Source organism: Panthera tigris, chromosome A1, assembly GCF_018350195.1.
Source record: "Panthera tigris isolate Pti1 chromosome A1, P.tigris_Pti1_mat1.1, whole genome shotgun sequence".
NCBI lineage: Eukaryota > Metazoa > Chordata > Mammalia > Carnivora > Felidae > Panthera > Panthera tigris.
The window spans coordinates 89,341,351-89,367,650 of NC_056660.1; the positions used below are offsets into that span (position 1 = coordinate 89,341,351).

At 58.1% G+C, this 26,300-nt stretch overlaps 1 protein-coding gene across 4 annotated transcripts in view; it reads left to right on the forward strand.

The window, feature by feature from the left end:
• Positions 1 to 26,300, forward strand: part of FLT4 (fms related receptor tyrosine kinase 4) — a 43,741-nt gene that overhangs the window by 10,739 nt on the left and 6,702 nt on the right. For all 4 annotated transcript variants that reach the window (XM_042981820.1, XM_042981825.1, XM_042981833.1 and 1 more), the window contains exons 2-29: positions 4,164 to 4,260; positions 4,877 to 5,121; positions 5,318 to 5,430; positions 5,549 to 5,711; positions 5,928 to 6,067; positions 6,377 to 6,545; positions 6,824 to 6,941; positions 9,527 to 9,681; positions 9,848 to 10,010; positions 11,432 to 11,558; positions 12,663 to 12,771; positions 13,754 to 14,116; positions 14,398 to 14,544; positions 14,647 to 14,778; positions 14,941 to 15,047; positions 15,343 to 15,478; positions 15,927 to 16,031; positions 16,389 to 16,502; positions 16,679 to 16,767; positions 16,901 to 17,048; positions 17,555 to 17,649; positions 18,232 to 18,354; positions 19,472 to 19,583; positions 21,380 to 21,479; positions 21,788 to 21,893; positions 22,402 to 22,547; positions 23,804 to 23,924; positions 25,036 to 25,121. In XM_042981820.1, coding sequence (XP_042837754.1) covers positions 4,164 to 4,260; positions 4,877 to 5,121; positions 5,318 to 5,430; positions 5,549 to 5,711; positions 5,928 to 6,067; positions 6,377 to 6,545; positions 6,824 to 6,941; positions 9,527 to 9,681; positions 9,848 to 10,010; positions 11,432 to 11,558; positions 12,663 to 12,771; positions 13,754 to 14,116; positions 14,398 to 14,544; positions 14,647 to 14,778; positions 14,941 to 15,047; positions 15,343 to 15,478; positions 15,927 to 16,031; positions 16,389 to 16,502; positions 16,679 to 16,767; positions 16,901 to 17,048; positions 17,555 to 17,649; positions 18,232 to 18,354; positions 19,472 to 19,583; positions 21,380 to 21,479; positions 21,788 to 21,893; positions 22,402 to 22,547; positions 23,804 to 23,924; positions 25,036 to 25,121 — 3,829 coding nt within the window. The remainder of the gene's footprint in view (positions 1 to 4,163; positions 4,261 to 4,876; positions 5,122 to 5,317; positions 5,431 to 5,548; positions 5,712 to 5,927; positions 6,068 to 6,376; positions 6,546 to 6,823; positions 6,942 to 9,526; positions 9,682 to 9,847; positions 10,011 to 11,431; positions 11,559 to 12,662; positions 12,772 to 13,753; positions 14,117 to 14,397; positions 14,545 to 14,646; positions 14,779 to 14,940; positions 15,048 to 15,342; positions 15,479 to 15,926; positions 16,032 to 16,388; positions 16,503 to 16,678; positions 16,768 to 16,900; positions 17,049 to 17,554; positions 17,650 to 18,231; positions 18,355 to 19,471; positions 19,584 to 21,379; positions 21,480 to 21,787; positions 21,894 to 22,401; positions 22,548 to 23,803; positions 23,925 to 25,035; positions 25,122 to 26,300) is intronic.

The following is a 26,300-nucleotide window of genomic DNA, read 5'->3' on the forward strand; positions in this document are numbered from 1 at the left end:
TAGAGGATCAAGGAATGGGTGGTGGCGGGTGGGGCGAGACTTTTTTATAGGATGGGAGATGGAGGTCTTGGCCTTGGGAGTGCGAGTGTCAGGGGGTTCCAGGGCCCAGGTAGGGGGTGTAGAGTTCGGATGGGGAAAGATGATCTCCATATGATGGTTTTACTTCATTAATGCTGAGAGTGAGGGAGGAAAGAACACCTTGAACTTCAGTCTGAGGGCTCATTTAGGATCCATCTACAGGAAAAGAAGGGGGTGGGGCAACAGCACAGGGCTCTGGCTTTGCACTGCGTGCTGAGCCACTGAGGGCCATGGTGGCGCTGCAGGGATGGGGTGGAAGGTGAGAGGCAAGGAAAGAATCAGGATGATGGGCTGAAGGCCGCACTATGCCCAGTAGACAAGGGCAAGGCCAGGGAGGGGGTTGCCTATGGGGAGGGGTCCCTGGACTAGGAGTTTTCATGAGGCTGAAGGACTTAGCAGAGGTGGCATAAGGGCACCTAGCAAGAGGAGATGGGGAGAGCAGGGCAAGGCAGGCACTTGGTAATGGTGTAGTTCTCATGAGGACCAGATCCAGGGTGTGCCCAGGAAGTGAGTGGCTGAGAGGAGGAGGAAGGACAGTAGGGATGAAGACCACAAAGGCCAGGACGCTGGTGAGTCATCCACGTGGATTCTGAAGTCATGGGGAATGGTGGGAGTTGTGGTTGCAGGAGCTGGAAAGCTAGGAGCAGAGAATGAAGGGAAGTCACCATGACGGCAGCTGATGACAGCTTTAGTGGGGAGTAGGTGGTACCATAAGAGAACTGAGGTGACCACAAGGAGCCCTTCATTGCCAGGTATGTGCAGTGGAGAGCAGTACTGCCCCAATGAGAGGGGTGGCTTCAGAAAGTCATATTTCAGTTAAGGCTGAGGATGGTGAGGTCTACAGCAAAGTCTGCTGAGCATGCAGAGCCTGGTGGAAGTGAGTGAAGACAGGGGCACTGGAGACAAAGGAGAGGCTTGCACAGATGATAAAAGGGTTGGCAAGGAAAATGGATGGCTTGTCTGTTCAGTACAGTGATATGGATGCTTCCTTTGGTGGTACGGTGCCCTCTATGGAGGAAGATCCTACAGGCCTCATTCCTCATCCATCAATCCACTCCAACATCCACCTTTCCACCCACAATCTACCCACCCATTGACTCATCTACCCCCCAATCCACTCATCTACTCCCATCTACCTATCCACCCATATCCACCCATCCACCCTCCATTCACCAACCCTCTCATCCATTCATCCTCCCACAGTCCACCCATCCATTCCACATCCACCCATCAAGCCCCACCCATTCATCCACCCATCCACTCCTATCCACCCATCCACCCATCCACCCACAATCCACCCACCCATCTACCCATCTACCCCTCATCCATGCCCCATTCACCAATCCACCCTCCATCCATCAATCCACCCACCACTCATTCATCATTCCATCCATCCACTATCCATCTACCCACCATCAATCCATCCAACTATTCAGCCACCCATCCACCCTCCCACCTATCCACCCACACCCATCCATTTATTCACCTGATCATTCATCATCCATCTTACCATTCTTGAATCAATCCCCTCAATCTTCGGTGTACATCTCCTCTGAACTGAGCTTAGGAAGATCAATAAAATACAGCCTCTCTTCAGATGTGACCAGAAAACCACAAATCAGTCTGATAAACGTTCTAACAGCAGGAGCCCAGGAGGCAGAAGCTGCCTGAATAATGATGATTGCCCCACCATAGGGAAGGGACATGTGAACTAGGCCCTGAAGAGGGGGCTCTGCAGAAGGGAAGGAAGTACAAATGTCCAGGGTGAAAAGACAGGTGAAAGCAAAGACTTCAGGATATGAAAAGCCCGCCCCTTTGCGACAACGGTGAGCACTCTGTGCCTCTCAGAGATGTGTCAGGGGATGAAGCTGGAGAGAAGGGCACTGGGCAGAAAGTCCTGGCATGCCCCTACTTTATCTTAGAAGCAAAAGCTTGCTGCCAAAGAAGCTGGGCTGACATCTGCCACAGCTCCTAGCCAGGGGTGCCAGGGGTGTGCCCTGGATGTGTACCCCAGAAAATGGGACCCTGGGGGTCCCAAGGCAATGCTGCAGGCCTCACCACAGGGCATGCGCAAGCCTGGGGCAGGTGAGTGCTGGCTGCCATACTTCTCCTCTGGTGCCCACACACCAGCCTCAGGCCTCACCCCTAACTGATCCACTGGGAGGACCCATCCTTTCTTCCCTCACAGGTCCAAACCCAAGCCCACTGACCTCCCTCTACCGTAGCTCAGAGGCCAGCCATCTGCTTGGTGTGGCTTTATTCACTTTCCGCTACCTGGAAAATCCCATTTCTCCTTCAACACCCACCTCTCCTGGGATTTCTTCCTAGCCCCTAACCACCTGAGGGGAGGCTCCCTTCTGCAGGACACCCCCTTCCCACACCAGCCCTGGAGGTGTGCAATGGGGGCTGGTGTGCAGGGAGTGCTAACACTTGTCCTGGGGAGGGTGGAACTGGTGGCAGAGCCCACTGGTCTGAGTATCAGGAGGGGGTACACCTTCAGGCTAAGGAGGGACTTTGCAGTGGTCACAGTGGCCAGACGGGGAGTTGCTTTCTGAGAGCAATGGTGCAGTCCAACTGGAGGTCCTCAGTTTCCCTGTCAGTACAATGAGACTAGATGCTCAGTAAGGGCCTTCTGCCTTTGCCCCACTGTGGTGTGGTGCCTAGAAGGTTTTGGCCAACAGGAGGCACGGAAGGGAAGGGGAGAGCCAGGCTCTGGCTAGTGGCCTTCTTGTCCACATGAGGCTTAAATGAGATCTGAGTGTACAGAGTGTGCTGTCCTACACCCTAGGGTGGGTCGGGGGTCAAGGGTTCAGGGTGGTGTAGAGCCAACTATAGTGGGGGTCCTCTAGGATCCGCATCCCACAATAAGCTGCCAGGGCGGGACACCTGGTATCAGGGAGGTGGGCAGGGAAGGACAGAGGAGCTGGACCTGTGGGTCAGTAGTGAGCTGTGCCCCTCAGAAGGACAGGGACATGGGACACGGTGGGTTGGGGGGAGGGGGGACAGGACACAGCCCTGGGCCTCCAGCCACGCAGTCCTCTCTTCCTGTTGTCTCACGATGGTCCTGGCAGGATGCATCTGCCAGAGTTCCAGGTCCAGACCTCCCCCAAGGCCTGTTCCCACCCCTACCGGGATCTCACACACACACTCACACACGCCCATGGGCATGCACACATGGACATGTCAGACACACACATACACATCCACACACAAAGCCACACACACCACTTATACACCAGCCTCACAAACACGCAGATCCACGCCACACACACACACACACACACACACACACACACACCTATGGGCATGTGCACACATAAGCACATGCTGTCCTGCTGAAAGGAGAATGGGGGCAAGAAGCTGCATGAGCAGCAGAGCAGCAGGAGGGTTTTCAAAGCAGAGTTATTTGTGTGTTTGGGGTCAAGCCCTGTGGGAAGGATGGAGGAACGAGGCGAGGGGTGTCAGGGGATGCTGGGGCAGCCAGAAGGGTGCGAGGGTGGACAGAAGCAGATGGAGCCAAGGACACAGGAGGCGAACTCCATGGGACCTGGGAGAGGGTGAGGTCACGGGCAGAATTTGCAGCAGGGGCAGTGGAGGCCCTTGGTTCTGGGCATTTGGGAAGGGTCTACACTGTGCATGTAAGGACCCCCTTACAAGCAGTGGCTGTGTGTCTGGGGTTTAGGAGGGAAAGCCCTTCATATAGTCATGTGGGGGTCACCATGCCAAGGTGACACACTCCAGGCCTTCCCCAATTTAGAGTAAAGCCGGTGGTCTCTCCCATCAACTTCATGTCGGCAGCCCAGCTTATGTGAGCTTATGGGGCCAGAGACTGGGATTCAGTCAGGTCACAGCTCACTGGGGGCTGGGCCCAGTCTGTTGCCAGGGACAAGGGCAAGGGGCAGCCTGAGGTAGAGATCCCTGGTTGTCTTGGGGCCTGGAAGGTGCTGCCCGGGGCCAAGAGCTGGGGCAGCCCTGCCGTAGAGAGGGGTATGCTCTTGTGGGCAGGGAAGGCCCATCAGTCCCAGACTGACATCACCATGTGAACTCATGATCCAGCACCATACTAACCCTGTCTCCCACCCCAGGTCTGGCAAGTGGCTACTCCATGACCCCTCCAACCCTAAACATCACGGAGGAGACATACATCATTGACTCCAGTGACAGCCTGTCCATCTCCTGCAGGTACTCATACCTCAGCCAAGGGATCAGGGGCCCGGGTCCCTCCTACAGAAAGCCAAGGCAGGAGATGGTAGAGGAGAACCTGGAAGGCAGTCCCTCCCAAGGGCAAAGGGACCTCAAGGCTTCGTGGGGCTCCCTGGTTGCCTGGGTGTGGGTTCCTGGAGGCATAGACCATCCCCTGCCCTGCAGACACGCTATACCTGCTCTCGCCACAGATCGATTACCCTGCATCCACCCTTGGGTCACTCCTCACTGACCCCAGGCCACTCCATGCCCCAAGTTACCCTGCATGGACCCCAGGTTCCCTACACCCACCCCCAGCCACCCTCCATTGGCTCCAGGCCCACCCACACAGACCTCAGACCTCCTATCCTCCCTGCAGCCCTAGGAATGACTTGCAGGCTTCTTTGCAAGCCAGCCTGCAATATGTGGGCCCAGGAGCCATGCAAAGGCCCCCAAGGGCCTCGAGGAGCACCCTGCCCCGGGCTGGGTCCATGGGCTGTTCCAACCTCTGGGTGAGACAAGCTATAGGCAAGGCTTGACTTCTGGGAAGGCTCTGCAGGGATTGTGCCCTAGAGTTGCAGCAGGAACCCCCTTGTCCTTTCATGTCCTCTGTCAGGGGGCAGCACCCCCTCGAGTGGGCCTGGCCAGGGGCTCACGAGACACCAGCCACGGGGGAGAAGGACGGTGAGGACACAGGGGTTGTTCGGGACTGCGAGGGCACGGACACCAGGCCCTACTGCAAGGTGCTGCTGCTGCCCGAGGCCCACGCCAACAACACGGGCAGCTACCGTTGCTACTACAAGTACATCAAAGCCCGCATAGAGGGTACCACCGCGGCCAGCACCTACGTGTTCGTGAGAGGTGAGGGCACCCAGAGCAGCCGGCCCCGCGGCTGCCCAGGAGGCATGGGCAGTGTGCTGGATCCTGGAGAGGCATCCAGCAGCTGCACCCCCAGCCCCAACCTGCGCACCCTGTGGGCGCCACCCAGGGCCCCTTGCCTGGGTAGAAAACCCCTAAGCCCTGCCTTCCCCGCCCACAACCTGCCCCCTCTCCTCAGACTTGGAGCAGCCGTTCATCAACAAGCCAGACACGCTTCTAGTCAACAGGAAGGATTCCATGTGGGTGCCCTGCCTGGTGTCCATCCCTGGCCTCAACGTCACTCTGCGATCGGTACAGCCCCCATCCCCAACCCCACCCCAGGATCTGGCCCTCCTGTCTCTGTCACTGGAAAAAGAGTTCCCCGGTCTGGCCAGGAGGAAGTGAGCTGACAGCCACCATGTCTCTGCAGCAAAACTCAGCACTGCGGCCTGATGGGCAGGAGGTGGTGTGGGACGACCGCCGGGGTATGCGGGTGCCCACACCACTGCTGCGCGACGCCCTGTACCTGCAGTGTGAGACCACCTGGGGTGGCCAGGCCTTCCTGTCCAACCCGTTCCTCGTGCACATCACAGGTAGGGGCTGCCCTGCGCTGCAGGCCCTCCTCCTGCCCCACCTGGGAACCCCTGCCCATATCCTGGGGGGACCGCAGGAAGAGGATGGGGGGTCCCCCAATTCCTGCTAATGGGGCTATAGGTGCCACAGCTGGTCTCATCGGGCACCCTGTGCCCTACACCCTGTGTGTGCCATCCTGTGAAGGGTGTGGGGGTCACTGTGCATGTGTCCACCAGGCAACGAGCTCTATGACATCCAGCTGTTCCCCAAGAAGTCGCTGGAGCTGCTGGTTGGGGAGAAGCTGGTCCTGAACTGCACTGTGTGGGCCGAGTTCAACTCGGGTGTCACCTTTGACTGGGACTATCCAGGGAAGCAGGTGAAGCCAGCAGCCCAGCCAGGGTCATACTGGAACCATCCCCCGGAGTCCCCATTCACTGCCCACACTGTCCCCAGGAGTGTCCATCACTGCCCACCCCCACCCTGGCCTGGTGCACACTGGCCTCTGAATAGAGGGCCCTGCCCCAAGAGCCCCTGTCTGATAGCAAAGTTTTCCTACCCCAAGGAAAACTCTGGGTCTGGGTCCAAGGCTTCCAGAGTCCCTGCTAGGCTGGGGTATGTGCCTTTGGTGCTCAGTTCTGCCAGAACCCACCTGCTCTGACCCTGGGCTTCCCCTGGGCGTGGGCAGGCAGAGCGGGGTAAGTGGGTGCCAGAGCGGCGCTCCCAGCAGACTCACACAGAGCTCTCCAGCATCCTGACCATCCACAACGTCAGCCAGCATGACCTGGGCCCGTATGTGTGCGAGGCCAACAACGGCATCCAGCGATTCCGAGAGAGCACTGAGGTCATTGTGCATGGTATGGCGTGGGGCTGAGTCGGGTGTCAGTCATCAAGCCTGAGGAACAAGGGTCCATGTGCAGTGTGGGCGGAGGTCAGAGGTCAGGGTGCACCTGAGCAGTGTAGAGTCCAGCCAGAAGGAAGGGAGGGTAATGAGTGGACCCCAGAGGGCAGGGTGAGCCCCAGTCTACAGGCATCTGTCCTCTGGGGGGTGCCAGACCACAGCTGGGAGTCCCTGGGCAGGGCTGGGTCAGTGACTCCAGGCTCCGGCTTTACACTGATGCCTCCCATCTGGCAGAAAAGCCCTTCATCAGCGTCGAGTGGCTCAAGGGTCCTGTCCTGGAGGCCACCGCAGGAGATGAGTTGGTGAAGCTGCCTGTGAAGCTAGCAGCGTACCCCCCGCCGGAGTTCCAATGGTACCAACCCTGGCCCCTGCCTCTTGCTACCCACCAGGTCCAACAAGGCGGGAAGGGCAGCATCCTCCCCATCAAGGGTCTGTGCCCTGAGACCCCTATGGGGACTCTCCTCTGAAGACACTCTAAGGAACATGCACCTAAGGCAATATTTAAGCCAGAGGGAAAGTTATCTCTGGTTGCTTCTAAGCTACGAAAGCTTGCAAACACCAGCCTCCTGTTATCAGTGGGTGTGGTGGGCACAATGTAGGGCTTTATCCAACTGATTCCTGCAACTGCTCAGTGTCCCTGAGGGCCCTACCAGCTGAAGGATGTCACAGAGCTTGGGCCTGCCCTACAGCAGTGGCTTTGGGTTTCTTAGGCCTCCCTCTGAACAGGTTACCACCGCCAGGACCCTCCTATCCATGAGTTCAGAGATGCCACACAATTTCCACAGACTGTTGTAGAGCCAGGCTCTGGGCTGGGCCTGAGCTGTGTGGCAGAAAGCAAGAGTTTCCAGGAGGCCCACAGACTCCAGAGCCCCAGCTCTGGTCTGTGACCCAAGAAGGCCTCCCCTTCAGGATGTATTAAGGGTCAGTGAGGGGGAGGGTCCCTCAGTGGTGGCTCCGCCCTTGCTATGTGCTCCCAGAGAGCTCCCTAGGAGCTCAGGTTGGCACAGCATTCCCCCCCCACACACACCCTTGGGTCATCTGAGCAATCAGTGCAGTCCAACCCTGGGATGTCACACTCTAGCCTGACCCCCATTGTACACATGGAAACAGAGGTGGGGGAAGGGGAAGGGCATTCCTACCTGATCACTAAGCCTCCAGGGAGAACTCTGCTTCATCCTTTCCCAGCTGGCCAGAGAAACCCTGCCCTTCCCAGACCAGGGCACCTCCCTCCAAGCAGGATGACCTTTTCTGAAAGCCTGGAGCTGGGCAAGCAGGGGCCCCAGACATTCTCACTGGGATGTCACTGTGCTGGCTGTCCCAGGCTGGAAGCAGGCTTCTCCTGGGAGGGCCTCAGGATGCTGTGGGCCTGGGCCTTGTATAACCCTACCTCTAACGCCATAGGCTTTGTGGTCCATTAGCAGTACCTGGTAGAAGGCACTGATGCAGCCTGGAGCCTCCCTTACATATCAGCCTCCTGGAGATACCTGGGGCTCTGTCCCCTGCTCTCCAAGGCCAGCAAGACTGACCCATCCAGGGTCTGGCCCAGACCTGAGGCTCAGGCAGCTGGCTGCCTCTCATCATTCCCACTACATCTAGTTTTTCTCCTCTCACCTGGCCAACACCTGCCTCCAAGAAGTGCTCAGCTGGGCCCATTGTCCATTGAGACACCTGCCCCCAGGCACAGTAGCCACCACAGCCCCACAAGGGTCTACTCTTCTAGGCTGTCATGTGATGGCCATGAGTAAGTGAATGGATAGAGATCTAGTGGACAGACAGGCTGGCCCTCAGCTCCTGAAGCACCCTTTGTGTCCAGCACAGTGCTGACACCACAGGCTGTAACTCAGTTCAACCTCATGACCCCTGCAAAAAAGTGCATTTTGTTTCCCCGGTTTTCAGATGATGACATTGGGGGCTTGGGGCCATGAAGTGGGTTGCCGAAGATCACAGACGCAGCAGGAGGCAGACTCAGAATTTTGCACCAGAGCCTGGCAGGCCACATGGCCTCAGGTCTGCCCTGCCCTGTCCTGCTGTGTGACCCTGGATGACTCATGCTCCTCCCCTACGTCCCCCCTCACTGTTGGTCTCTGACCAAGGGTGTGCCTCTCCCACACCACTCTGGCTGAATACCAGGGGAAGGCACCTGCGTGAGGGAGGACCATTTCCAGGTAGAGTCTGGGTTGCAGAGGCAGCTGCCAGCAGCACTCCCAGGTCAGGCCTGGGGAGGAACCACATCTATTTGCATATACACTGAACACCGATGTGTATTTCTCTAAGTGTAGGGACATAGCAGTAAAGGGGACAGTGTGAGGAGAAGCAGGCAGGAAGAAGCAGGGCAGAGGGCAAGAGCCGGCTCATAGGACAGTAGGCAAAGTTTTCTCTAATGAGTATTTGAATGTAGGAGAGAGGGAGCCATACAGGTGTCTAGGGGACCGAGCATCCAAGCAAGGAGAGGGACAGCAAATACAAAGGTCCCAGGTGGGAGTGTGGGGGCAGCAAGAAGACCCAGCATGTGAAAAGCTCCAGGAAGGGCAGAGCTGGGGTCAGAGAGTGAGGCAGAGCCCCCATGCAGTAAGGGTCTGGTCTGTGCTACTGGAGGACTGCACTTCCGGTCCTTCCCAGTACATACCATTGAAGTCTGTGAGAGACAGTGTGGCCTGGAGACCATCCCCATAGCCTCCAGGTCATCTGCTCTCCATGCAGAGTCAGCAGCTGCCCCAGCCTGAAGCCCTGCCGCCCTTCCCAGCAGCCTCCTGGTCTGGTCCAGGAGGGGTCTCTCACTCCAGCCTGGCCCATCAGGACTCTGGCACCAGCCTCTTCCTGCCTCCCCTGACAGTCTACTGCAGTTATCCTGTAGGGGCCTGGCTGTGGCAGGGAAGGGATGCTAGGACAGGGCAGGCGTTGGTGCACGTGAGCCCCTGAACTCCCTTCTCGGGCCAGGTACAAGGACAGAAAGTCAGTGTCCGGGCGCCATAGTCCACATGCCCTGGTGCTCAAGGAGGTGACGGAAGCCAGTGCAGGCATCTACACCCTCGCCCTGTGGAACTCTGCGGCCGGCCTGTGGCGCAACATCAGCCTGGAGCTGGTGGTGAACGGTAACAGGGGCGACACGGGAGAAGGGACGGTGCAGGGTGGGCTTCCTAGAACAAGACAGGGGACTCTGCTGTCCCTGGGTGGACTCTACAGGAAGGGGCACATCTTGAGTAGAGAATGGTGGGCACGGCAGGGACCTGCTGACCAGCTGTCTGCTTGTGTCCCCAGTGCCCCCCCACATCCACGAGAAGGAGGCCTCCTCCCCCAGCACCTACTCCCGCCACAGCCGCCAGGCCCTCACCTGCACTGCCTATGGGGTGCCCCCTCCTCTCAGCGTCCAGTGGCACTGGAGGCCATGGACCCCCTGCAAGACCTTCACCCAGCGCAGCCTGTGAGTGTGGCTCCAGCCTGTCCTTCCCTGTTTCCCAGCCCCATCCTCAACCTGGGCTGTGTACCCCTCTTGCTGCCCGCACTCCTCCCCAGAGTCCTGCTCTAAACTCGAACCCTACCGCCATTCCCTGACCTTACCTCACCTGAGCAAGGCTCAGAGCCTCCCTAGTATCCATCAGGCTGGGCTGCACATGGGATGGTGCAGCTGCCACCCATCGCCTTGAAATGAAAGCCCCCAAGACACATAACTGCATCATCCAGGAGGACAAAGGGAACTGGGCACCAAGTGGGCAGACGTGAGCTAGTTTTATGAGACTTGTATTGAGCACTGGGGCACACCAATCATGCCCAGTTAACTTTTCCTGAGCAGTGTTCACGATGACCCCTTATAGAGGAAGAAACTGAGGATCAGAGAAGGGCCCTGACTTTCCCAAGGTCACGGCTGTAAGCAGCAGAGCCTGCCCGCCTGACTGAGGAGCCATGCGCCCCTACACGGAGCTGGGTACCAGCAGGACAGACAGACCAAGGAGTCTGCTGAGAGCAGGGACAAATTGGACAAGCAGGGGATGGGAGAAGAGGGTGCCAAGGTAGCCAGCGGTCTGGAAGGCACTAGGGAGCAGTGAAGGGCACGGAGTAGGGGGGCTCACAGGTCACATTTGCCATTGAGCAAGAGATCCTTGTGGGCAGGGTGGAAGGGCACAGGCTGGGGAAGGATGGAGGCTGGGAACCCAAGGAAGTGACAGAGAAGCCGCACCAGGAGAGGGGCTATAGCAACAGGACCATCAATGGTGGAGGCTCGGTAGGGGTGGCCTGCTGCATCCAAGGCTCATAAGAGATTCTTCTAGACCACAAGGCCCTTCCAAGTTTGCTTCCCTCTGATGCTTCTACCTTTTTGCTCTAGGCCAACTGACAGAACCCTAGGTTCCCACTCTGCTCTGCTGGGGGTAGACAAGAGCCTCCCTTGGGACCCCAGACCCATATCCCAACAAGGGACCAAAGGTGCTGGGGTCACACCCAGCCCAGGAAGGGGCCACAGCTCTGGAAGGAGGAGGGGGCTTCCTAGAACAAAAGTGTTGACTCTGCTACCCCTGGGAGATCTAAGAATGGGATGCCGAAGGGACACATCTTGAGTAGGGGATGGTGGGCACAGCAGGATAGAGGGGGCCGTGAGGCCACAGGTATGTGCTGCTCCGCAGGCAGCAGGCCTCGGCCTTTGGGGAAGGCTGTGTCTGGCAGCCTTCACAGGATAGGTTGTTACGGGACCATAAGCATAAAGAGTGGAAGATAGTGTTCCAGAAACAAAGCCCCAATCCCCACACGTGTGAGCCGATGACTCTGAGTATGACAAAGTCTCGACCCCCACCCTCTGTGGGGCCTTCCCTGCCCATATCCTGACCTGACCTGGCCCCCTCTTGCTCCCAGCAGCCGGCGGCAGCAGAGAGACCACATGCCACAGTGCCGTGACTGGAGAGAGGTGACCACACAGGATGCGGTAAACCCCATTGAAAGTCTGGACACCTGGACCGAATTTGTAGAGGGGAAGAATAAGGTATGCGTCAGCCGTGCTACTGATAGGGGAGGAGAAGGCAGGCAGAGAGGAGCCCTCTCCTGGCCTCCTCCATTTCCCCTAGGCCTGCTGAGCTCTGACAGTTGGTGGTCTTTCTGCAGTGTCTCTGGGCTTCAGCTCCCCTTCTTGCACGTGGATGGGGGGTGGGACCTCCAGCTGCTTCCTAGACAGAGAAGCTTAGATTCAAGGCAGCCCATCCAGGCTCTGGGCCCCAGCCACCCACAGGCTCCAGAGCTAGGAGGGTTATGCCTGGGGCTAGCTAGGTCTCCACCGAAGGCAACTGAGCCTCTGGCCCAGCCTGGGGGCAATGCCTAGAAGAGGCGGGGGGGGGGGGGGGGGGGGGGGGGGGGGGGGGGGGGGGGGGGGGGGGAAGGGACTGAACAAAGGCACCCACTTCCTACAGTCACTTCCTGTTTTCCTACACACCTCCAGAGCCTCTTCCTGTTCCAGGCCTGGCCAGGAAGTGCCCAGCTTGGAATGGGGGGTGGTGGTGTTTGGATGGTAGGCAGGGCCTATTGCCCTCTCCTCCCCCAGCCTCCAAGCTTCCTATTCCCCAGGCCAGAGTCCTTCAGGCCACTCCTATTCCAGACCTGGGACCCATTCCCTCCCCTTGCCACCATCCAGGGCCCAGAGAGAGGTGCTGTGAGCAGCCCTGGGGTGAATGTGACACATCGCAAGGGTCCCACACAGTGACCAGCTGCTGGCCTTGCTCCACACCATGAATCCTAGCCCTGGCTTGGACCGCCCCAGTGTCAGACTGAGTCTGTCCCCTCCTCCTCAACATGGCCACAGCCTCAGCCTATCCACACCCAGAGGTCTCTGTAGCCCTGCCTAATGCTGCCCTCTGACCTCAGCCACAGCTGATGCTGTTCATAGCTTCGTCCTTGACTTTTCCAGAGAGCCACTTCTGCTGTGCAAAGGCTTCACCTTCTGCTCCCCACCTGGTCCTGTCTCTGAGCTTGGTCCCCTCCAGCTCCAGGCCTCAGTGATCCCCACTACTCTGCTGGGCACAGCTGCCTTCTTGCAGAAAGGGAGGAAGGTCAGGGTGGGATGAACTTGGGCAGGAAATGCTTGTGTTCTGCTTAGACGGTGAGCAAGCTGGTGATCCAGGATGCCAACGTGTCTGCCATGTACAAGTGCATGGTCTTCAACAAAGTGGGCCAGGACGAGCGGCTCATCTACTTCTACGTGACCAGTGAGTGACTTGCACAGGCCTGGGTGGAGTCAGGAACCAGCGGGCACAGGAGGAAGGAGACAAGGCCTGGAAGAGGATAAGGAACCCAAGTTGGGCCCATTGAGTTTCTGATGATGTCAGGCACCCAGGAGAGACATCAGGGGCCCAGTGGGCCCCTGGGTCTGGGTGGGAGGGATAGATTTGGAGGTCATCAGCATATGAACTGGGGTGCCGGTCCACTGGGATGGAGTGGCACCCTTTGCCCCCAGCCCTGGAGGCACCTCCCCACTGGTGCTCCTCCCACCCCCTTCCCACACCGCAGCTGGCTCACATGTACATGTTTCCTGGGGGGAAAAGGTCTGTAGTTTCCTCAGATTTTCAGATGTTTTAGTGCCCCCAATTATGCTCAGAAGCGTATTAAAGGACAGTCACTGTGCCCAGGCATGTAGATAAGGGCACCTCGAAGAGAGATGGGGCCAGAGAGGACACCCTCCCCCAGGGAGGGAGGGGGGAGAGGAGCCCACAGGAGCCGGACAAGGAGTGTGACCAAGGGACAAAAGGAAATCAGGAGCGAGGCATCGCCACAAGCTAATGAAACAATGAGATTGTTTCAAGGAGGGGATAGTGATGGAGTGTGATCAGCAGCGAGGGAGGATGGGACAGGACGGCACCAAGTGTGCAGACAAGGACCCCACTGATGGTCAGGGCTCCCAGGAGCAGTAGGGACAGCAGCGGGGCTGGGGTTTATCCAATAGAGAGCTAGAAGGATGACAGGCAGGAAATGGTGGGGCTGACTTCAGGGAGCCAGTCCCACTGGTCAGTGTTGGGGAGAAGGGGGCTCTCCCTGGTGGTGCACCCGGCCCAAATACACGTGATGCACCCTCTTGATCGAGAGCTGAGTGAGTCCAAAGAGAGCTGGGAAAGGAAGAGCGAGCACCGGGACAGGCAGGTAGGTGCGCCAACTCTGGGTGCAGTGTCACAGAGGTTCCTCCTCCCTCTCCAGACATCCCTGACGGCTTCAGCATAGTATCCGAGCCATCCGAAGAACCCCTAGAGGGCCAAGACGTGCGCCTGAGCTGCCGGGCGGACAACTACACCTACGAGCATCTGCGTTGGTACCGCCTCAACCTGTCCACGCTGCACGATGCGCACGGGAACCCACTGCTGCTCGACTGCAAGAACGTGCACCTCTTCGCTACGCCGCTGGCAGCCAGCCTGGAGGAGGCGGAGCCAGGGGCGCGCCACGCCACACTCAGCCTGACCATCCCCCGCGTGGCTCCAGAGCACGAAGGCGACTACGTATGCGAGGTGCAGGACCGTCGCAGCCACGACAAGCACTGCCACAAGAAGTACCTGTCAGTGCAGGGTGAGGCGGGCAGGACTGCAGGAGAGGGCTGGCGGTGTTTCCCCAAGAGCCTTTCTCCCCTCCCAGAACGCGCCTGAGCCGCCACTGAGGTTCCTCCTCCCCACCCCACCCCCCTGCTGTGGAGGTCCACAGCCCTCCCACTCTGTGCTCAAACCCGATCCTTCCTTGAGCTTCGCACAATCCGTCCCCACTCTCTGCTCCCAGCCCTGCGAGACCCTTTCCCGGAATGCCCTGAGGCTTTCTGCAGCGCTACTTAGCTCGCTCTCGACCCCCACCCTCAGCCCTGGAAGCCCCGCGGCTCACACAGAACTTGACCGATCTCCTGGTGAATGTGAGCGACTCTCTGGAGATGCGGTGCCCCGTGGCAGGGGCGCATGTGCCCAGCATCTTGTGGTACAAAGACGAGAGGCTACTGGAGGAAGAGTCCGGTAGGTGGTGGATCCAGGCGAAGGGCTGGGTGCAGAGAGAGGCTATCCAGGTCAAGGGCCCAGACCCAAAATGAACTCGAACCTCCACCCCACCCCAAACAGGAATCTACCTGGCAGACTCCAACCAGAAACTGAGCATACAGCGCGTGCGTGAGGAAGACGCGGGACGCTATCTGTGCAGCGTGTGCAACGCCAAGGGCTGCGTCAATTCCTCCGCCAGCGTGGCCGTGGAAGGTCCAACCTCCCCATTGCACCCTCCCGCCCACCTGCCACCCGCACTTGACGCCTTCTCATAGTCACCTCCCTCAAGTCGTGCCCGCCAGACAGGGCGCTTCTCGCAGGGTGCATCCCCCTCCCAAAACACACACACAGAGTAGCCCCTTTCTGCCCACTCAGGCTCCGAAGATAAAGGCAGCATGGAGATCGTGATCCTTGTCGGCACCGGGGTCATCGCTGTCTTCTTCTGGGTCCTCCTCCTCCTCATCTTCTGTAACATGAGGAGGGTGAGCGTTTCTCCCCCAACTGAGCCTCTCCACCGCTCCTTGTGGGGTCTCTCTACAACATGCACCGCGTGTAAGATAAGAAATAAAATCCTCATCCGTCCTGGCTCACCTGGAAGCCTCACCTCCTAGGAAGCCTCTCAGACCCCTCCATGCTGGGCTCTTACACCACCAGAGGTTGTCAGTCTGTCCCCTCCTTGCCTGAGAGTCCCAAAGGAGATCCCATCTGTCCTGGGGAAAGTTTTACCCAAGACCATGGTGTGGCCAAATCAGTGAGTCGTCCCCACCCCCACCCCAGCCAGCCCATGCAGACATCAAGACAGGCTACCTGTCCATCATCATGGACCCTGGGGAGGTGCCTCTGGAGGAGCAGTGTGAATACCTGTCCTATGATGCCAGCCAATGGGAGTTCCCCCGGGAGCGGCTGCACCTCGGTGAGGCGATCGCCCAGCCTGCCCCACCCACCCTATCCTGCCTGCACAGATGGGCTTCAGCCTCTGAAGTGCTGAAATCCCTCCATTCTCAGGCCAGAAAGTCATGCCTGGCCCCCACCTGGCCCAACCTGCCCATCTGGGCGTGCATCCCAAGAACTTTGGCCAGGGCTCTCAGTTCTCAGGCCCCCCGGGGTCACTTCCTGCAGCTCTGAGCTGGGTGGGCCCATCGCACCTGCTGGGAGAGGATGCAGGGCCTTCCTGTCAGCTTCTCCTCTCCCTCTCTTCCCGCTCCTGGTCTCAGTGCTCTTCCTGTTTGGCAGAGAGGCGCCCTCTCCTCCCCCTCCTGGGCCTTCCTTCCTGGCCCCTCACAAGGGTTGCCCCTGCTGCCCATCCTTCTTCACCCTCGCCCTCATACAGCTCACCTGGAGCCGGCTCCCTGCCCCCACAGGGAGAGTTCTTGGCCATGGGGCCTTCGGGAAGGTGGTGGAAGCCTCGGCTTTTGGAATCAACAAGGGCAGCAGCTGTGACACTGTGGCAGTGAAAATGCTGAAAGGTGTGGAGTCTGCGGGTCAGGAGGTGGTGGGAACGGTGAGGGGCAGCAGCTCTGGGTGGGCTGGCAGAGCTGTGGTGCAGAAGGGGAAACTGAGGTTCAGAGCCAGAGCCTGACCCAGGGTTCTTCATGGAGGCCTGAGGCTTGGATCCGAGTCATGCTTCCCAATCCCACCCGAAACTCCAGCCTCAAAGAGGCGAGCAGGACCAGCTGGTCACTCTACGCCCTCACGCGCGAGAGCTCTAGCTGCACTTTAGCTAAGCCGGTGGTGGGGAAGAGGGACGCGCACGGACTAGGGGCCGGGGCCGGGGAGGGAGGCGGCAGGCCGGACACCCCGCGAAGCCCCCATATCCCCTCCAGAGGGCGCCACAGCTAGCGAGCACCGAGCCTTGATGTCGGAGCTCAAGATCCTAATCCACATTGGCAACCACCTCAACGTGGTCAACCTCCTGGGGGCGTGCACCAAGCCCAATGGTGAGGAGCTCGTGCCCCACCCCTCCCCTTCCCCTGAGAGGAGGGGCCTGCTGGGCTTGGTATGGGCGGGGCCGGTCCGGGGCGGGGCAGGAGGACTGAGGAGTGGGGCATTGCTGTGGTGCCCGCCCTCCACCCTGCCGTTGGTCCCCGAGCGCCGCGCTCTCGCCCTGCTCTAGGCCCCCTCATGGTTATCGTGGAGTTCTGCAAGTACGGCAATCTCTCCAACTTCTTGCGTGCCAAGCGGGAGGCCTTCAACCCCTATGCTGTAAGTGGGCGCCCTACCAGTGGCCCGAGCTCTGCCGGGGACCCGAAGGATGCCAAGGTGGGCTAGAGGGTGGGGGAGCGCCACTGCCGCGGGTGGCGGAGCCCCCCCTGAGACCCACTTTGTTCATACCTAGGAGAAGTCCCCTGAGCAGCGAAGGCGCTTCCGCGCCATGGTGGAAGGCGCCAAGGCTGACCGGAGGCCAGGAAGCAGCGACAGGGCCCTCCTCTCCAGGCTCCTGATGGGCAAGGGCGGGGCAGGACGGGCCCCTCCGGTCCAAGAACGTAAGAGCCTGGCTTCCCCTTGCCCAGAGAAGTCTGGCTGGCATGATGATACCCATGATCAGGGGACTGTGAGACAAACTGGCCTCACTTGGGCCCTCCTGGAGGGGCTTACATGGGAGAGTGTGTAATGGGCTTTTCCTTTGGAAGGGAAGACACCACAGGGGCAGTTTCCAGAGACTTGACATTTGATTTGTGCATCATTGGATGTACAGACATTTGCCTTCCAGACAAGGGTGGGAACAAACAGGAAGAAGTAGCAGGTGCAAAAGCCTGTGATGCAACAACATTCACTGCTCTGGGAGTAGATAGTGGGTGTCACAGAGAGAGTGGATGCTGAGGGGCAGGAGAAGGGGCCCACACGCCAGTGAGCTAGTGCCAGGGGCTTCAGGGGCCCAACCAGGAGGGATACAGCCAGGGTTGGTGAACAAATGCTCCCTTTGGGGAGGGGTGGAAGATAGGAGTTGTGGAAGGGGCCCCTCATGAGCCCGCCTCACTCCATTGTGCAGCCCGGGACCTGTGGCTGAGCCCACTGACCATGGAAGACCTTGTCTGCTACAGCTTCCAGGTGGCCCGAGGGATGGAGTTCCTCGCTTCACGCAAGGTGACTGTCCCAGCAGGCCCCTCAGAAGGGAGAAAGGTGCAGACCTACCAGCACACCAAGACACACACTGTCCTAGCTCACCCCACAGTGATGCTATGGTCAGGGGATGTTTCTCCCACTTTGCAGAGGAGGAAACTGACACCAGAGTGTGACAGTGATTTCCCAAGATCTCTAGCTATCAGCAGTGGAACTGGATGTGGAATCTGTCCCACTCCACAGCCTCTTCTGCTGCCCCCAAAGTTCCATGAGCCCCTGGAGAGTCTCAGGGGAGCAAGAAATCTATCCCCAAGGGGTACCTGAATGGTTCAGCTGGTTAAGCATCTGACTTCAGCTCAGATCATGATCTCATGGTTTGTGGGTTCGAGCCCCACATCAGGCTCTGCACTGGCAAGGAAGCTGCTTGGGATTCTTGCTCTCTCCTCTCTCTCTGCCCCATCCCTCTCTCTCTCTCCCTTCTCTCTCTCTCAAGATAAATAAATAAAATTTGAAAGATTAAAAAAAAAGAAAGAGCAGGACTTGGGCATGGGTGGGCCCCGGGGACCTGTGCTGACCACCCCCCCTCACACCTCCTCGTGCCCCTAGTGTATTCACAGAGACCTGGCTGCTCGGAACATCTTGCTGTCAGAAAGTGATGTGGTGAAGATCTGTGACTTTGGCCTGGCCCGCGACATCTACAAAGACCCTGACTACGTGCGCAAGGGCAGCGTGAGTGCAGGCCACAGAGGGAGGGCAGACGATGGGGGCATGGAGCTCCTATCCAGGAGCCAGGTGGGGGACTCACAGCCATCTACATGGCAGGCCTGAGAGCCTATAGGGACCTTAGAGGCCCCACCAGGGCACGTGGGGCAGGGGAGTAGAGACAGGAGCTGAAGAGCAGGGACCGTGGTGTTCCAACTAGAGCTTGTGTTTGGCCCCATGTCCTTGTCCAGTAGGTGGACACTGACTGACTCCACATGCTTGCCCTGCAGAGGTGGACCCTGAATGGTGCAGGGTGGTCACAGAAAAGTTTGTGTGTGCTGGGTGCAGTGTGTGTCTCATTGGTGGCACTCAGAGGCAGCCAGGTAGGCACTAATTTAGGGGTTTGTCCCCCGGAGGAGAAAGGAAGATGCTTGGAGAGGGAGCAGTGGGCGAGATGGGTCTAGGCTGTGATGGGCCACCCTGATAGCATAGCCACCATGCAGAAAGCTTTTGCCCTTCATTCTCACTCACGGGTGAGTAGAGGGGGCTGGAGGGGAGAGTCCAGTGTGCCTTCCAGAAGCCCCCTCTGCAGGCCGTGAGGAAAGGGGAGCAGAGGTGCTGAGGTGGAGGCAGAGGTCAGTCAGAAGGAGCTGTGGCCCTCAGGGCTCCCAGGTAGAGGCCACAAGAGGTTAGAGAGACAGATGATGGGGAAGGCACATCAGGAGCTACAAGAGGAGTGGTCAGAATGATGCCAGGCGTCCAGTGGCTACCCAGTGATCAGAAGAGGAGATGAGGTGGGGATGGTGAGGGGGTGCAGGGTCCCGGTTCCGCTAGAGGCTGGGTCTGGGGTCCAGAGGAGGAGGGGTTCCAAGTGCCCCCCTAAGAGTGCTCAGGGGCAGAAAGGGGCCCAGACAGACCTGGGAGAACAGCAGCAGGGCAGAAGACTTCAAGGAAGACACTAGGCACCTATAGGGTGTGAGAGTCTTCTGAACACAGAAGGGGTGGGAAGGGCCAAAGGCCTTTCTTGGGGTGTGGCTCCAGAGTTCTGGGGAGACTGGGGGTGAGAGAGGGGCTGCCCAAGTGTTTGGCTTTCTCCCTCTCTTCCCTCCCTCCATGGGGACAAGCTTCCTCCCGCCTCCCCCAGGCCCGGCTGCCTCTGAAGTGGATGGCCCCTGAGAGCATCTTTGACAAAGTGTACACCACGCAGAGTGACGTGTGGTCCTTTGGGGTGCTGCTCTGGGAGATCTTCTCCTTGGGTAAGTGCATGGCAGGGTGTGGGGGAGGGGAGAGGCAGGATGGTAGGCTCCAGGTCACACCACCCTAGCCCTTGTGAAGCAGGGGGCTGGGCGGCTCAGACGTGTGCACCTGGAGCAAGCAGCAGCCCTCCACCTCTCCCCTCTGCCTCCAGCGTGGGCCACCCTGGCACCAGCTCTAGCAGGTAGAGGGTGGTGTGCTCCAGTCTCTGTGAGCACAGAGCCTGTGTTTACTAGGCAGTCCCCGGGGCTACTGCAGGTCCCAGAGGAGAGGCCTCACAGGTCCCCCCAGATCGTCCCCTCCCTGGATGAGCCCCTTCCTCACCTGTCACTGGGGATGCCGCTCCTGCCTTCAAGGGCTGAGGTGTGTCCTGGAGGAGACTGGGTGCTGACTCAAGGATTGTACCTACTTAGGAGAGTTCCACGTGGGTCCCTGGGTGGGCCCCCTGGGACCAAGATGAACCCCCACACACACACTACGGTGGAGCTGGGCAGTGAACAAATGGAGAAGTAAAAGAACTAAAGAGCAACTACCATGAATACTATTACTAAAAATCCAAGGGCCTGGAGAGCACAGGAGGACAGACAGGGGCTGTGTGTGAGCTGGAGGGGAGGGCCTGGCTGATGAAGGGGCTGGGGGAGGGCAGGCAGGCCTGGGAAGACAGCACTCCAGGACTAGGGGGCAACCAGGCCCATCATCCCGGAGTGTCGGAGGTGGGCAGGGGATGAGGAAGGGGCGTCAGGAAATGCAGCAAGAAGTAGGAGAGGTGGTCCATGCCCTGCACGAGCTGACCAGGGTGAGGACCTGGAATTTAAGTCTCATGGAAGCCATTCAGAGCTTTGAGTGAGGGAGAGAGCAGTCTGGGTTTTGTCTTAAAAGAATCACTCTTGGGGCGCCTGCATGTCTCAGTCAGTAAAGCATCTGACTTTGGCTCAGATCATGATCTCACGATCCTTGAGTTCGAGCCTCTGCTACCAGCTCAGAGCCTGCTTCGGATCTTCTGTTGTCCTCTCTCTGCCCCTCCCCTGCTCGCATGCAGGCACACATGCGCGTGCATGCTCTCTCTCTCTCTCTCTCTCTCTTCCTCAAATATAAATGAAAAAAAAAGTTTAAAGGATTGCCCTACTGGGGCTCCTGGGTGGCTCAGTGGGTTGAGCGTCCAACTTCAGCTAAGGTCATGATCTCACAGTTCGTGAGTTCAAACCCCATGTAGGGCTCTGTGTTGACAACTTGGAGCCTGGAGCCTGCTTTGGATTCTGTGTCTCCCTCTCCTTTGCCCCTCCCCCACTTGCACTTGGTCTCTCTCTCTCTCTCTCTCTCTCAAAAATAAATAAACATTAAAAAAATAAAAAGGATCGCCCTGCTGTTGTGTGGCTTGCCCTCAGGGGCAGAGGGAGACCAAGAGGCTCTTTAGGGCCATCTTTTCTGTGGTCAGGAGAGGCAAGGTGCTGCAGGCAAAGCCACAGGATTTAGGAAGGGACTGGATTGGATGCCTGGGGAGGGTGTCTCTGAAGAGGGGTCACTGTGCCAAACCTGGCTTAATTGGCTCAGTGTGGCTCCCTGACCCTGGGGATCCCTGCAACCGTGTTTTCATCCATCATTCTTTTTTAACCTAATGAAGAACTATAATAGGAGGACAGGAGTGCTGGCCAGCCCCCACCCCCACCCCAGGCCTGGAAGCAGCAGGATGAGCCCTCTGCCATAAAGGGCCAGGACAGAGCCAATCTGAGGGGGCTGGACTGAGCACCGGCTGCCTGCTCCCCACCCACCCTCTGCCTCACCCTGTTCCTGCCATCAGGGGCCTCCCCCTACCCTGGGGTGCAGATCAACGAGGAGTTCTGTCAGCGGCTAAAAGAGGGCACGCGGATGAGAGCCCCAGAGCTGGCCACTCCCGCCATGTGAGTTTCCCCACTGACTCTGTAGGTGTTGGGGGGTTGGTGGGGTTGGGGGTGTTGCATGCAAAAGGAGCAGAACTGGGGAGGTGGCACAGGCCTGAGGCTGGGGTAGAGGCCTGCAGATGGAGTTCATTGCTCCACCCCTGATCCACCCACTGGCCCCTGGACAGCTCTCCCCCACCCGCCCCAGGCAGAAAAGACAGGGTAGGCAGTGAGGGTGTGAGGGGCCAAGGTTAGGGGAGCTGGGCAGTCTGCTGGTGGATGGTGCGGGTGCACTCAGACCACAGGCCAGCAGCCGGCTTTACCCACAGACGTGGCATCATGCTGAGCTGCTGGTCAGGAGACCCCAAAGAGAGGCCTGCGTTCTCGGAGCTGGTGGAGATCCTGGGGGACCTGCTCCAGGGCAGGGGCCGACAAGTAAGTCTTCTCTGTCCACTCTGTCCTGCTGTAGCAACCTCTGACCCCCAACCCCAGGACCATCGGGCAGATGGTCAGAGCCTGTCTTTGGCCATGCAGAGCCCTCGACTGGCCTTCAGGGGGTCTGCAAGCCCTGCCCCCTGCACCCACCTTTCACTTCTGTCTCCCTCCCACAATGTGCCTGGGGGTGCAGAGAGCAAAGCCAGCTCAAGCCCACCCTAGTGCTCTGGGGTCCAGAGGCGTGAGCAAGGGCTGTGCCCACAACACCAACTGTGCCCCAAAGGAGGGGACCCTGGGTTGAGATTGCCCATGTTGTGTCTTCCTCCTTATAAGTGGGGCACCTGGGAAGGCTGTTGGGAGAATTCGGCAGGCAGGCTCACTTAAACCTCAGAGCACCTTGCTGCACAGAGCTTCACTGGTCAGGAACCCCAGCAGTCCTGAGCATGAGGGTGGGGGCTAAGGGGACACAGTGATGTCTGACCCTGGTGGGCTCTGCCATTCCCACCAGGAGGAGGAGGACTGCATGGCTCCCTGCAGCTCTCAGAGCTTGGAAGAAGGAAGTTTCTTGCAGGCGTCCACCACGGCCCTGCACATCACCGAGGCCGACACCGAGGACAGCCCGCCAAGCCTGCACCGGCACAGCCTGGCGGCCAGGTCAGCCACACTGCCTCAGGTCCAGGTATCCCCTGGGCAGGGAGAAAGCAGTTCCGACATGGTATATTTTATTCTCGTTAGTCATCAAGAAAAAGCAAACCACAAGGACTTGAGAGACCAACTCAGAGAGCACAGTGATTTTATTTTTTTAATTTTTTTTTAATGTTTGCTTGTTTATTTTGAGAGAGAAAGAGTGAAAAGAAGAGGGGCAGAGGAGAGAGGGAGACAGAATCCCAAGCAGGCTCTGCACCGTCAGCCTGGAACCCAATGCAGGGCTTGATCCCACGACCTGTGAGATCATGACCTGAGCCAAAATCAAGAGTTGGATGCTTAACCAACTGAGCCACCCAGGCACCCCAAGAGCACAGTGATTTTAAAAGACAGTACTGGGGGCTGTGTCTCCCTGGAGGGCCTGGTTAGCTTTGGGGCCCCTCCAAGGCCATATAGACTGCCACTTTGCTTTTCTCTGCACCCCTTCAGTCCTTCTCTCTACCCTCCAGCCTCCTCTGCTTCTGGCACTCATAGCCCCTAAAGGCACTTCCCCTTAGTCTGAAATTTGGGGTCCTGGGAGCAGAGTAGGCCTGTCACTAATCTGTATTCAGGATTCAGACGGTAGCCTAAGTTCCCAGAGTTCTGGATCAGATGTCTCTTGCCGATGGCTGTTTATACTCCAGGAAGGCTTTTTATGTTTCTCTGAAACCCACCACCCCCTGCACCCCAGCATAGAGCAGGGTCAGGCCTGGGAGACAGGAACAGCCAGCTGGTGCCCACGAGGCTCCTTCCACCAGTCATCCCCACGCACACACGGACATGCACATGGGCACACATGTGTACACACACCCACACACACAGGCCAGGTGGCAGCTTGCTGCACCAGACTGCTTGCCTTGCACAGAGAGGCCCGTTCTGGGGTGAAGCCCTCCCTACATCTCTCGCCAGCTCCATGCCAACCACCCGCCTCTGCCCCCCGGGGCTGGGCGCTCTGCACTCACATCCCATGCCCTTCCCAGCAGTGGCCTCAGGAGGTTTTCTCCTCCCGCACACACAGGAGAGGAGACACCGCTCAGCATGGGGAGGGGGGTCGCATGGTAGATGGCTGCAGGGGGCACCCGAGGGGGACCCAGCCCAGCACCGCACCCAGGGCCCATACTCTCATCCCAGGACTGGGTCCTCCTGGGGAGACATGGGGCAGATGGAGAGGTGGAGAGAGCTTTCTGGGGCACATTTCTTCAGCACTCCCTGCTTTCTCCCCACAGATACTACAACTGTGTGTCCTTTCCTGGGTGCCTGGCCAGAGGGACTCAGACCCAGGGCTCCTCCAGGATGAAAACATTCGAAGAATTTCCCATGACCCCAACAACCTACAAGGCCTCCGTGGTAAGTGGGGCCAGTGGGCCCGGGCACCCCAGATCAGGGTGGCTGGTCTCTGTCTGCTGGGAGAAGGTGCCGGGAACTCCTGAGGCTGGCAGGGGAAAGTCGCTGAGGAAAGGGTGCCGACTGTCCCTTGAAATGTCAAGTCCTCTATTGCACCTCAGGCATGTTGGGGTCTGTGTGCCTCTGCGATGCCACCATCCCTCAGCCGCTCCCCACTGTGCCCTCATCACTCACACAGGGTCTCCTTCCGCACAGCATAGAAACCCAGTGGAAAGACAGCTTCTCCTCCCAGATGGTTATTATTGGATTAGTCTGGGTCAGGGCTTCCCTTTGGTGGCCCCCCAGCCATGTGGCCAGAGAGAAGGGGATGGTGTCCCCAGAGAAGGAGGCCTGGGAACAGGGCACAGGACATAGCTGTGTCCTCGGATTCAGTCAAGCAGAGTGGACCCACCATGCCACTAAGCCGGAGCCCACGTGTCCACTTTGTAAAAGCACAAACTCACCCTCTTAGCCTATTTCCAAGACACATAGCCAGGAACCTTCCCATTCCAGCCTCGCTCTGGATGGGCCTGGTCAGTGAGTGCTCATGTCGCCTGGGGCCAGGTGAAGATGTTGGAGGGCCCCCAGCTCTGACGAGAGTGCTATTCCCCTCCATGCAATTCAAAACGAAAGTCACGCCCGATCTAAGGGTGACAGAACCCCGCCAAATCTGGAATGTGTCTCCGTGAAGACCATTTTTATCCACTACAAGCTGCCAGATTCTTTCAATGTTCTCCCAGTTTCTCCTTGTGTTCCTGCTCTCCCTGCACCCTGAGCGCTTGCATGGCCACTCTGTAGGACCCCCCAGCATGCAGTATCCCAGCTTTGCCAACTCCTGAGTGCCGGCCAAGCACGGCCCCTCTGGGCCTCAGTTTCTCCCTCCATGCCAGGGGCATGTGACCCTCCCCCGCATGCTCCAGTGAGGGGCGGACACCTGTTTTCTGCTCACTTTTCACAGGACAGGTGTTAGGTCTGCAGCAGTGCAGGTCTGTGCCATGCTGTTCTGGCCGGGGGGCAGCTGCCTGCAGATGGGCTTCAGGGGGGCCTACAGCCTCGGCTTCTTCTCTGCACACAGGATAACCAAACGGACAGTGGGATGGTGCTAGCCTCCGAGGAGTTTGAGCAGCTGGAGAGCAGGTACAGACAAGAAAGCGGGCTCAGGTAGGGCTTTCAGAACCTCTTTCCCTGCAAAGGGCCAGGAAGGGAAGCTGGGCCTGGGTATGCCCATCACTGTCTTACCTGAAACCTTTCATGGTTGCCTATTGCCTTTTTGTGTGTTCAAAGCAAACTACTCTGGAACTCAAGGCCTTTGGCCACCAGTCCTCCCGAAATAGCACCCACCCCCATCACCATCCTGGCTCAGCATACCTGGTGCTGGTCCCTTACACCTTCCTTCCATATGACGGATGCTCTAGCTGAATCGAGTATGAGCCACCATGCCCACTGTACATACGCACCCGTAGCCAGGGGACTCCACCACCATCCCAGGACCCCAGTATTTAAGCTCAGTGGCAGCAGGAGACAGAGAGATCATGTGACTTGGAGCTGGCTGCTGTCCTATTTTGATAAGAATACCGTTACAGAGAAATCCTTGTGTGCCTGCACAGAAAGTGACCCAGATAGATGACCTCCCTTTGTCCAAGGTGATAGCACCCTACCCACCCCCCAAAAAAACTTGAATGTTTAATCTTTTAAGAGTATAGATGAAATAGTTACATGTCTACCTATTCATTCTCCTACTTGACTTGTACATTACTGGGTTTATTTAAGTTCATTTATATATTTGAGAGAGACAGAGGCAGCACAACTAGGGGAGGGACAGAGAGGGGGGGGGAGAGAGAGAGAATCCCAAGCAGGCTCCACAATGCCAGCCCAGAGCCTGACTCAGGGATCCAGTTCATGAAATCAAGAGATTATGACCTGACCTGAAACCAAGAGTCAGATGCTTAACCAACTGAGCCACCCAGGTGCCCTGTACATAGCTGTTTAAATGACAAGACTTGGGGGTGCCTACCTGGCTCAGTTGGTGGAGCGTGCAACTCTTTTTTTTTTTTTTTTTTAATTTGCATCCAAGTTAGTGAGCATACAGTGCAACAGTGATTTCAGGAGTAGATTCCTTAATGCCCCTTACTCATTCAGCCCATCCCCCCTCCCACAACCCCTCCAGTAACCGTCTGGTTGTTCTCCATATTTAAAAGTCTCTTATGTTTTGTCCCCCTCCTTGTTTTTATATTATTTTTGCTTCCCTTCCCCTGTGTTCATCAGTTTCGTATCTTAAAGTCCTCATATGAGTGAGGTCATATGATATTTGTCTTTCTCTGACTGACTAATTTCACTTAG